The 12,578-nt window shown below is 38.4% G+C and overlaps 1 protein-coding gene across 1 annotated transcript in view; it reads right to left on the minus strand.

Moving 5' to 3' along the window:
* Positions 1–12,578, minus strand: part of Mcf2 (MCF.2 cell line derived transforming sequence) — a 99,774-nt gene that overhangs the window by 78,180 nt on the left and 9,016 nt on the right. The window contains exons 2-3 of the mRNA XM_028754133.1: positions 4,015–4,083; positions 834–948 (exon numbers count right to left, since the gene is read on the minus strand). Of these exons, the coding sequence (XP_028609966.1) occupies positions 834–948; positions 4,015–4,083 (184 nt within the window). The remainder of the gene's footprint in view (positions 1–833; positions 949–4,014; positions 4,084–12,578) is intronic.

Genomic DNA, 12,578 nt, shown 5'->3' on the forward strand with positions numbered 1-12,578 from the left:
ATATATATATATATATGTATATATATGTATGTATACATATATATGTGTGTGTGTGTGTGAGTGTGAGTGAGTATATGTGTGAGTGTGTGTGTAAGTGGGCATTAGGTATCCTCCTCTGTCATTTTTCTACATTTTTCTACATATTCTTTTGAGATGAGGTCTTTTTCTTAAACTTGGAGCTCAAATTTTCTTAGCTAAGCTAGAAACCAAAAAGCTAGATTCTCATTGCTGCAATTACTGGTGTATGGGAGATCCCTGGTTTACTATATGGATGCTGGACTCTTATAAATGGTCCTACTACGTGGATGCTGGAATCTTACAAATGGTCCTACTGGTTGTGCTTGCATCATTACTGTTGAGAAATTCTTTCAGCTCCTCTAAAGGCTTCTACATGTTTCACTTTAACACACAGTAATGCCAACCGATTTTATTATCAAATTATCCTGCCCAGTAGCTCCCAACACTACTGCTATTAAAGTCTTTATATGTAATCTTTGGACGAAACGAAAAATGGCTTTCTTTACTCTTGGGTAGTAAAGGCATCCTTTTATATATGACTGTCACACTTTGTGAGGGCCAGCAGTTAAAAAGTGCTATATCTGTTTACATTCTTAGTATATCTATATATTTTCTCCTTAGTATATTTTACAGTATATTTTTATATTCATAATACAAGTAGCTGTCAGCATCCTCTTTTCTTATATTTATTTACTTTAGGTGAACTTATTATTCACTATAACAATAACTACATTAACAAGCAAGTTCCGTGTTTAACCTTCAAGTGGATATTTGATATAAAACAAAATTTTAGAATGTAGTGGAATACTACATACCTTGCAATAGATGTCAAGTAATTGAGTACTTTTGCAATTACTTCCTCTGGTATGCATCTGAAGTTACAGTTTTCTGGAAATGTAATGATCCAAGCATTGTCCCTTCCCCGACCACCTAAAATAAACCAAATCAACCAAATTAGCAATTTGTGTGACAAAACATAGTGAGTATTTTCATATCTAAACAGGATAACTAGAGGACTGTCTGGGGTAACTAAGAGTTTTATGAGAATTACAATTTCCATATAAACCAAAACAACAAGTAAAATCTTGCACAGTAGTTCCTAAAAAAGAAGAAAAAGAAAGAGAGAGGGGGGGAGGAGGGAGGGAGGGAGGGAGGGAGGGAGGGAGAGAGAGAGAGAGAGAGAGAGAGAGAGAGAGAGAAAGGAAGGAAAGAAAAGCAAAGAGGAAAAATGAATAAGAAAGTAAGAAGAAATTTTCATGTGATACACATAATAAATATGGCTGAAGAAACAGATAACCTGTCTGTCAAGCTGGACTTTCAAAGAAGATTACAGAACCAAATGAGAAACTGACAGTGGAAAACTTCAAAAAGCTGAACACAAGAAGTCAAGGGAAGCAGGAAAGGAAATATATACAGAATAAATGATCTAAATGTTAGAATTAAAAATTCAAAAAGCAGGGCTGAAGCAATGGCTTAGATAGCAAAGTACTTTCCATAAAAGCATGAAGTATGGAGACAGAACATCCAGAATCCAAATAAATATAGGAGCATGTGCTAGAGCCAGGAAAGTGGAGAAAGGCAGAAATCTACTCTATCCTACTGCCTAATATTAAGCAAACTAGACTTCAGAACCAGGAATATGACTAGATATACAAAAAAGATTTCAGGAGATCTGGGTATACTGGTGCATGCCTTTAATCCCAGTACTTGGGAGGCAGAAGCTGGCAGATGTCTGAGTTTGAGGCCAGCCTGTTCTTCATAGTGAGTTCCAGGACCGGCAGAGGTGCACAGTGAGACCCTGTCTCAGAAAGGACCAAAAAAGGGGGTGGGGTGGGGAGAAAGAAAAAATTCAAGGGCTGGAGAAATGGCTCAGCAGTTAAAAGCACTTAATGTTCTTGCAGAGGACCCAGATTGAAATCCTAGCACCCACGTGATAGGTCACAACCATCTATACCTCCTGTTACAGGGGATTTAATATCCTCTTCTTCCCTCCACAGGTACCAAGTATGCACATGGTGAACATACATACACACAGACAAAACATCCATACATAAAAGTAGGTCTAAAATAATTTTTTTTGTCAAAGTACATTTGAGGGAATGGGGAGCTGGTTTCACAGGTGACAGAGCTCTGGCAGAGAGACTGACCAAGTTCAGTTCCCAGCACTAGTGTCACGTGGCTCACAAGCACCTGAAACTTCAGGTCCAGGGGTTCCTACACCCTCTTCTGGCCTCTGCAGGCACCTGCACTCATGTGCACAAACAAACATAATTTCTTAAAAGTAAAATAAGTACTTTTCAAGTTCATTAGATAATGTTGAAGTTGCCAACCTAACTTGTGTACCTAATACTAGAGCTACAAAACTTCTGTAGTAAAAGTGATGGTAGAGAGAACTTGCCTCACCCAAAACAGTCCTTTCTCTCTCTCTCTCTCTCTCTCTCTCTCTCTCTCTCTCTCTCTCTCCACAAGGGCCAATTATCACTGACTGACTAATCTACTAAATTTGAATCTATTAAGTTAATTACCACTGAGCACTTACATGTATTGTATAATCTTTAAATTCTAAATTGGGAGGTAGGGACATTAATCATGTTTGTCCATTAGAAAATTTTTCATCAAAAGAAAGTGTCACCAGAAACATTTAAAAAAAAAAAAACTACCGCGAAAATGCTGAAGCCAAAGGGTAAGAAGGGTGTGGATGGAGACAGCCTGCCCTGAAGATGGTTCTATTCAGACCACAATTTACATAACACAGAGGACTGGAAGTGTAGCTCAGTAGTGGAATACTGAAGTAAAGCAAAAGTACTTGAAACATGAGAAATCAACCAGCAGCTGGGAAACACTAGCAATCTTGAAAGCAAAACGCTCAGCTAACTTTACTATGACAGAATAGGAATTTCCTATATCTGTTGGTGATATATTCCACCCATAAACTACGAAATCCGGGGTGTGTGTGTGTGTGTGTGTGTGTGTGTGTGTGTGTGTGTGTGTGCATGTGTCTGCCTGCCTGCCTGCCTGTCCGTCTGTGTCCCAGGGCACTTTGGGATTCCATACAGTATCAGAGTTAATCTGTCTTCCCCTGCTTTATGCCTTGGGGGTCATCTCACTTGCATCACTCTTTCCTTTTCTTTCTTTGTTTCTTTTTTTCAGTACTGGGTACGAGCTGAACCCAGTCTCAGCTCCAACATCACCCTATTCTTATGCTTTACGTCAGGGCACCATTATTAAGAAAAAGGATTAGGACCTGGAGAGAAGACAGCACAGCATTAAAAGAGCACTGTCAGCTCTCGTAGAAGATCCTAGGCTGCTTTTCAGTACCAGTATGGCAGGTACCTACATTCTAGGAGCACCAGAAACATGGAAAATCACATACATAAGATGGAAAATCATCTGCAGGTCCAGTTCCAGGGGATCTGATGCCTTCCTGAGCAGGCACCTCATGCATATGGCATACAGACATATATGTAGAGCAAAACACCCATACACATAAAAATAGTAAGTATAAAAAGAAAAAGGGGTGGGTATGGTGGAATAAAACTTTAATTCCAGCACTTGGGAGGCAGAGACAGATGGTTCTCCGTGAGACTGAGACCAACCTTGTTTGCAGAGCAAGTTCCAGACCTGCCGTGGTGACATAATGAAACTATTTATGAATAAACAAAAAAAAATCTAGCCAACATCCTTCTAAGATACGTATGTTCTCCCTCACACACATTGTGGGTGTCTAAAGACAAATGCACAAGAGTATTAAGGTTGCTCTTAATTACATATTAAAACTGTCAAAAAGTACTTAATTTTTCTTAGTGTCTTCTTGCTTAGTAACTAGATCCACAATATATAAATGATTATTAAAACATTTTATAAACTAATGTATGTGTGTTTATATATGTGTATATATGGATATGGATAGCAAGCTATTTATATAAGTCTCAAATGAACTCTGCTGACCACTTTATACATTTATCTGCCCTTAAGTACATGATAAAGGTTGCTTACCAGACAGGAAGGCAATGTCTTGCATTAGGAAATGATTGATGTCCTTTAACTGGAGGAGCAGCCCAGTTTCTGTAATAAACAAGAGAAGAAACAACATCAATGTCAAAAGTGTAGCTAGAACCATACAGAGATCCTCACTCTGCCCAAAAGAATTCTGGAGCCCTTAACAGATCTGTGTGTATAGACACCTCAAGCACAGTCTTCTCTTTCTGTCCTCACCTAGAGGGGGAATTAGTCATGCTTTTTATGACATCACTGGGTATATAGAACGAATGACCCACTTTTCAAAACCTATGTCTAAAACAAACAAACTAACAAAACCTACTCTCACTCATCATAAAACTAAGAACAAGGTAGGAAGAGCCCCAGTTTCTTTGAAGAGTAGTCACACACACAGTAGCATATTGTCTTCCACTTCTCATGGTGATTTTCATTTCACGGAACTTTGTCAGCAATTAATTACAAAGCACATTGAGGGTTTTTATAAAAATCTTGTTGGGTTCTTAAAACATCCCACGGTAGATATTATTATCCCTAAGTTAGTAAGATTTGTGGTACAATGGCTCATCACATGTTTCTGAATTAGACAGACCTGGACTCAAATCCAGTTTACTGCACTTAGTAGCTGTAGAAACATGGACATACACGTCACATAGAATCATTGAGGCTCAGTTTCCTCATCTGTAACCTGGACATCGTAAGACCTACCTAATGCTATTGTAATGTGAAACAGCTCACATACAGGAACAACCTAATGAACAGTGGTATTTTAAGTCACTATCCTTGCATTATTTCATGTTTTAGTTGCCCTAGATCTTAAATGATAGCTTGCAAGGTTCAAATCTACCAAACACTACAGGGATCAAAACTAAAAAGTCCATTATCTGCCTCTAGTCCATGAGCAAGTATAACTTTTTAAAAGAAAATAGGTCATTGAACTAGGGTATTTTGGACTGCTGTTTTAATGCCTGTGGTTTTACATCTCTTATTGAAGCCATATTTTGCACTTGTTCTCTGATACAAAGTACCTTCAAAGCCCTCCTATTTGGTGGTGTCAGGCTGATGACACATTCTTCCTAGTGCTCCTGAAATTGTCTTCTATAGATGTGCTTTATCAGGAACAAACCTTCTCGAAAATATTAAGACACAGCTGCAGAATATCATATTTACTCACTTAGAAACGTAGAGTAGTTAACTGGTTCATTTATTTTCATAAATACAACTCACTACAGATATAATTAGAAGCTCACAAAATGGTATGACAACCTGAGTTTGGTCTCTGTTCCCTGTAAGTTGCAAGTTCTTTTCTGACACATGAACCACACACAAAGTAAACACAAAAACATGTGGTCAGAACATAAAAATTAATTCTTAAAATTGTCTTATAATTAACATATATATGTATATATACATATAGATTTGCATATGTTTAGATTCCTGGTATATCCCAAACCAAAGCATACACATTAGCATATGAAATCATTTCTTTAACACTATGGTGCCTCAAATATAAAACATTGTTTATAACAGTCAAAAGTGTGTCACACATTGACATTTTTAGAGACAGAGATATGATAGAAGGATCACAGAAAAAAAAAGACTAGACTTTTCTCTGTTCTCATATGCTTCCAAAAGTAGTAATAGCCTAGGGTTTAAATAAAAGAGTACTAGAAGCAGGTGTGATGACACATGCCCATTATCCCAGCACATGGGAGGTAGAGGCAGGTGGGTCTCTGAGTTCAAAGCCAGCCTGGTCAGTGCTGCATAGAGATACCTTGTCTTAAAACAAACATTAGAACATAGAGACATCCCTATTTGAAAAAAAATGATTTCTCTACTTATTTGAATAGCAAGAACATTTATTAAAATAAATTGATAAATATTATGTCAGACAGCAAACTGGAAATAATACATTGCAGGCTAATTATTCCTGTATCATTCAGAATCTTGCAGAACTATAAAAATTATCACTCCATAATTCAGACATCCGTGTGCATAAAGCAGAAGACTGTGGACTGACAATAAGAAGAGCAAGGTTTCATTTGCTCTCTCTGCACAGAGTTGCTCTGGAATTACTCAGGTACCTTTCCCCTCATTAATACAGCAGAGACTTTCTAAGGTACCTACATTCTAGGAGTGCTGACACCATAAAAAAATCACATATTTAGGGAAAATATACTTTTGATTTTTTGAGACATGAAATGCCTCCTACAACCATCTCACTAAAATAACATTGCCACACTAATGACAAGGGATGAAAGGGGGGTTAAAAGAGATGCTACCTCTTTAATAAATAGATTCCTAGAATAACAATGAACTAAAGAGAGAGGAAACTAACAAAGAAAGGCAACAGAAGACAGATGGCTAACACTGAGCATCCACAGAGAACAAGGTGAGACTGTTGCTGAAAACAAGGAAGCGGAGAACACTAGATTCTTAGCTTCAGAGAAAGCAATCAGGGTGAGTTGCAGCCTGTTTTGACTCTGAAGCTCTTTCATTTCCACATGAATTTCCTCCTGTGATATGAAAGTGAAAATGAGTATGATTCATATTTCTCTTGCAGACTCCTTAAACTCTATAGTTTCAACGTCTAAGAAATAAAAAGGTTGATGATGCAGTTCAGTTGGTAGCATGCTTGCAGCCCAAGGATCCATCCCCAGCAACACATAAACCATGAATCTTGGCATATATTTGTAATCCCACCCAGCACTCAGGTGGAAGATGTAAGAGGACAGAAAAAATTTGAGGTCATACTTGAGTACATCAAGTTGGAGGTTACCCTTGGCTGCATGAGACCTTGGTTCAAAAAAGAAAAAAAATTAGAATCTTGATCACAATGGTAGACCAAAGTCACATCATCTTCCTTGCTGAACAAAGATACCTTTGACAGGAAGCTGGCCAAGCTGCTCCATTACAGATAAATAAAAGATACACATTGTCCTTCCTTGAACTATAAGGCAATCCCCAAAAGGCCTGGTTGGGAGCTAGAGAAGTAGCTCAGTGGTTAAGCATGTAGTGCTCTGGCAAATGACTTTAAGTTTGGTTTCCAGCTCTTGACTGCCTGTAACTTCAGCTCCAAGGGATCCAAGCCTCTGAGACCTTGTGGGCATTGCTCTGGCATGTACATGCATGCACAGAGATACATATAATGAAAAATAGGAAATCTTCTCTGCTGAAAAGCCTTATACACACAATCAAAGACAAACTAAAAACAAAAGGTGAGAAAATCTCTTGCTGTTCACTCACATATTATAAGAAGCATTAGGCTCTTAGTCTTTTATTTTTTTAACATGCATGAGTGTTTTACCTACACATATGTGCACCATATGCACATAGTACCTGCAGAAGCCAGAAGAGGGCATCTGATCCTGTGTAACTGGAGTTATAGGTGGTTGTGAACTACTATATGGGTACTAGGAAGTAAACCAAGTCCTCTGCAAGAGCAGCAAGAGTTCTTAACCACTGAGCCACTTCTCCAACCCCTATTTCTTGATCATAAAGTTGAAAACAATCACTAATTGTTTTATCTCAAATGAGGAAATAAGGTTAGAATTCAACTTTTTTTATGCTACAAGGTACAGAAATGAGTATATTTGGAACTACATAGAAAAGGAGGATACATCCATTTAATCAGATGCTGTTTTCATTGTGTCACTTGCAGAAACTCAAATTGTGCATCTCCTTGTTACATGGTAGGTGTTATTCCTCATAAAGATATATTTCATAGTCATTCTAATTTAAGATGGGCTCTTCTGTAGCCTAGGCTAGTCTCAAACTCACTATGTAACCCAGGCTGGCCTTAAATATATTATCTTCTTGTCCCTACCTCCCAAACCTCCCAAATGTTGAAATGTTAGGACTGTGCAACCTCAGGGGGCTCTCTCTCTCTCTCTCTCTCTCTCTCTCTCTCTCTCTCTCTCTCTCTTTCTCTCTCTCTCTCGTGTGGAGGGAGGCATTGATGTTCTTATTTTTGTTTTTCAAGACAGGATTTCTCTGTGTAGCCACGGCTATCTTGGCACTCACTCTGCAGATGAGGCTAGCCTTGATTGAACTCAGAGATCTGCCTGCCTCTGCCTCCCAACTGCTGGAATTAGAGGTGTGTGTTGCCTCCCCTAACTTTTTTCTGTGTTTTAAAGTAAACATAGATTGAGAATTACTATGGGCCAAAATACCATCCTACGCCATTTTGAACAGATGTTCTAGAAAAAAGTAAAGAATCAAATTTATGAAACTTTTAAGATTACACATATTACATATTTCCTAACAAATATGCATAACTGCTTATGTACTGGCTATGTGTACAATGCGCCCTTAGCTATCTGATCAAGAATGCTTGTGGTTGTTTGATTGTCTGTTTGGGTGTTTCCCCTCGAGGACAAAAGGTCAACAGAAAGAGTATTATGCAGAGGTACTTTGTTCAAGATAGTAGAACTATATCTACAGGCAACATGGCTGCCTTTCATGGTAGAGAAACCAGTCACATAATCTTATTATTTGCAGTTTTCAAAGACAAAACACCTCTGTGTTGAATTGCTACAGAGGACACTCAAGCATGTATCCGGACTAGAATCAATGCTCTTGGGGGTCTTATTTCTGAATGTGTGTCTCGGTAATAGGAGTATAGATTGCCATTCCAGAGATTTTAGTTCTACCGAGTTCAGTAATGGCTCCTATAGAGAAAATGATCATTTTTTTAAAGTAAGTAATTGGTATGTACAAGCTTTCTCATTTTATAAAAAGCATTTTTATTTCAGATCCCAAGATTTAATAGCCATAATTTCCAGCCCTGGGGCTTTTATTTTATATTGACACTCTTTTGCGTCCATTTGTGCTCCATCTGGGAATCCTGTTCATATATGATTGAAGAAATCTGGTTCTGAATCTACTGAACACACATGTCACTTAGCCCACATCAAAGGGTCATGACAAATAAACATCTTTAAAAAGAAAATGCTTTCATTCTCATGATTTCCTAAAAAATAAACTGACAGCAAAAGCAAAGCACATATACAAACAGAATAGAAAATGTCAGCCAGGAAGATTATAGCAACCAACCCACTGCCACCTAGGAACCAAATAGAATAAATGGGATAAATGGTTAATGACACTATCATCTTGAAGCTCCAGGCACTGCACAAGGTGTTTAAATTAACTTTTCTGGTCTTCAAAACAAACCTCCAAAGTTGCTATTAAAAGCCTCCTCTTTTCATTATTGTTATTAATTTTTTTATGTTTATATTTTTCTGTATGTATGTCTATATACCTCAAATATGCCTGGTGTACATGAAGGCCCGAAGAGGGCATCAGATCACCTGAGACTACAATTACAAATGGTTGTGAAGTACCATTTGAGGGCTGGGAATTGAACCCAGGTCCTCTGGAAGAACAGCCAGTCCTCTTAACCACTAAGCCATCTCTCCAGTGCCTAAAGCCTGGTTTTAAGATAAAGAAACGAGTTGAAGGAAATGAGCAGGCATATGCACATTCAATCAAAAATCTCCTATTAAAGAACCACAAGATGCAGTCACTGTCTCAATCTGAAGCAGAATCTAGCATAGATTCAGAAAAAGCTGTAGAATATCAGCTACCCTTCAGATAGAGCATGTGACATATATACTAAGAAAAACACAGTCAAATAGCTCTCATGAAATTACTAACTAGATACAACTTGACAGCCTCCATTCTTCCCAAACCACAGCAAGGACATTTATAAATATTTTTTTGTTTTTGCAGTCTGAAATTCTTTTATTCGATATTTATTTTTATTTCATGCATATTTGTGTATCTGAGTATATGTATGTGCACCACATGCATACAAAAGCCCACAGAGGTCAGAAGTGGCGTCAGATTCCCTGGGCCTAGAGCTAAAAATGGCTGTGAGCCCTCTGACATGGTACTCTGTAAGAGCAGCCAGGGCTCTTAACCACTAAGCAGTCTCCCTAGCCACTGTAGTCTGAACCTAAACAGCACTGCTTCCTTTTACCAATCACCTCTCTGAAAGTTTCCTATGGCTAGTGTTGTGAATCCCAGGTTTTTATATAAGATGGATGAGTTTCTACACAGGTAATTTTTTCCTTTCAGTCTGAAAGAAAGATATGCCATAGCACCTGTAAACAGCAATGACATAGGACATTCAAATGATGGATATGCTCCCTGGAAAATGTTATGATTCAGAAGGGAGAACCAATAAAAGGGCAATTCTGAAATCATCAGAAAATAAATTCTTACTAGGCTACAGTAGAATAATGTACTATATTGTTCTTCAGTAAAAGGTATAGTGTGAAAACCTCACATATTTTTCTACCAAGATTCATGCTAAATCCTTCTTTTGCTAACATATATTGGAGCCTCTTTCTAATCTATTGCAATTCAGCAAACATCTAGTGAATTTCTCTTTGGCTCCACTCTGCATGGGAACATATAGCTCCTTACTTTACTAAAAAAAAGAGTAACAAAAAAGTATGTTCTTATAATCACAGCAAATAGAAGGCTGAGGCCAGAGAATCCTAAGTTCAAAGCCAGCCTTAGTTACAAAGAGAGACTTTGCCTTTAAAAATAAAATATGTACTTCTCCATTGCTGATCAGAATGTAAACTAGAACAAGCACTATGGAAATCAATATGGTGGTTCCTCAGGAAACTGAGAATCAATCTACCTCAAGACCCAGCTACACTACTCCTAAGGCACTCAAAGGATACTCCATCATATCACAAGGACACCTGCTCAACTATGTTCATAGCAGCTTGAATCATAATAGCCAGAAACTGAAAATAACCTAGATGTCCCTCAAATAAAGAATGGATAAAGAAAATCTGATACATTCGCACATATTACTCAGATATTAAAAACAAAATATCATGAAATTGGCAAGCAAATGGATGGAACTAGAAAATATCCTGAGTCAGGTGACTCAGCCCCAGAAAGACAAACATGGTATGTACTCACTTATACATGGATATTAGCTGTAAATTAAAGGATAACCAAGCTACAATCTATAGACACAGAGAGGTAAGGTAACAAGGAGGGCTCAAGGGGGAGCACATGGATTTCCCTGGGAAGGAGAAATGGAATGGATTTCTCATGCCAACTTGAGGCAGGTGAACAGAAAGGACCAGACGGGTGGAGAGGGGGGAGAAAATAATGGGAGAAATAACTGAAATTGGGAGAAATTATGGAATTGGCGTGCATTTTGGGGTAGGAATCTAGTGCAATGGAAGCTGCCTGGAATCTAGAACACAAAACACCCATCTTCTATGAGCATGAAAGGTGGGACTGGAACAACAACCCAGCCATAAAACCTTCCACCTACAGTCTGTCCTTCCTATAAGACTTGCTGAGGCAATGGTGGTGCAGAACTTGTGGGAGGGGCCAACCTATAACTGATCTAATTTATGCCCACAAGAGCCCACCCCGTGGCACTACATGGATGGCCAGGAACCAGAGGCTGGACAGCCCAGAGACCCAGGATAGGACCAAATATGACTGGCACTAAAGAAAAAGATGAAAAGAGAAAAAGAGGAAAGAAAATTAAGTCAACAAAATGATTCCTCATGATACTCTGCTGTACTCAGATCCATGCAGATAAGTATGGGGGCTGGGAAGGGATGTGTGTAGGTGTCCCTGGAAGCCAGAAAAGGATGTTAGGATCCTCTGGAGCTAGAGTCACAGGTAGTTACGGGCTCAGATGTGGGTGAGGGAAGTTGAACTCAGGTCCTCTAGAAGAGCAGTAAGGACTGTCAACCACTGAACCATCTCTCTAGCACTAAACAGTATTTTTTAAAATCTGGCATTAACCAGTATCTATATATAAAATATTATCATATAGATGTGTGCTAGGGTTGGATTTGGCTTTGACCACATTACTTTACATTTATCACAAAACATGAATTATGAAAGACAAAATTATTTCAGAAATCACTACAAGAAAGTATGAAGTAGAGTTAAAGAAATCCAAATTAAGAATCAATATTGGTTACATAATATAAACAATATAAATAGGAAGGAAATCATTAAATGTGACAACTAAAGGATCAAAGAAATTCTGAGCTGGCCTTCAAGCTAATCAATCAGCTTCTAACTGGATGCACCCCTTTAATTTCAGCCATATTTGAGAGGAGGAGACAAGCTGAAGGAAGACTGTCACACATCTGGGGCCATTCTGGGCTACAATGAGTTCCAGGCCAGCCTGAGATACTGAGAGCTTGTCTTTAAAGAAATGGAAATAAAAATTCATGCATCATATCAAAACAAATGTACATGCTATGTAACTGCCATAACTGTACCAACATTCCAAGATATACACAACATATAATTAGAAAATACTTCCAAATTAGGGAAGGAGGGATACAAGACCTTCAGATACTCAGCCTTTATTTGTGTTTTGAAGGAATGAATCAGGGATTAAGTAGCGAGAAGGCTAGGCTGACTCCATACCATAACAGGCTTCAAATCGGCAGTTTAGGAGATGAGGCCTAAATCTCTGTTTCCAAGAACTGGGTAACTCTAGGCAAGTCCAGACCTCAGACTCTGCCCAGCCACCTGGCCTGAGGCAAGGACAATGGGTC

This window comes from Grammomys surdaster, unplaced genomic scaffold (assembly GCF_004785775.1).
Source record: "Grammomys surdaster isolate TR1022 unplaced genomic scaffold, NIH_TR_1.0 125982, whole genome shotgun sequence".
Taxonomy (NCBI): Eukaryota; Metazoa; Chordata; class Mammalia; order Rodentia; family Muridae; genus Grammomys; species Grammomys surdaster.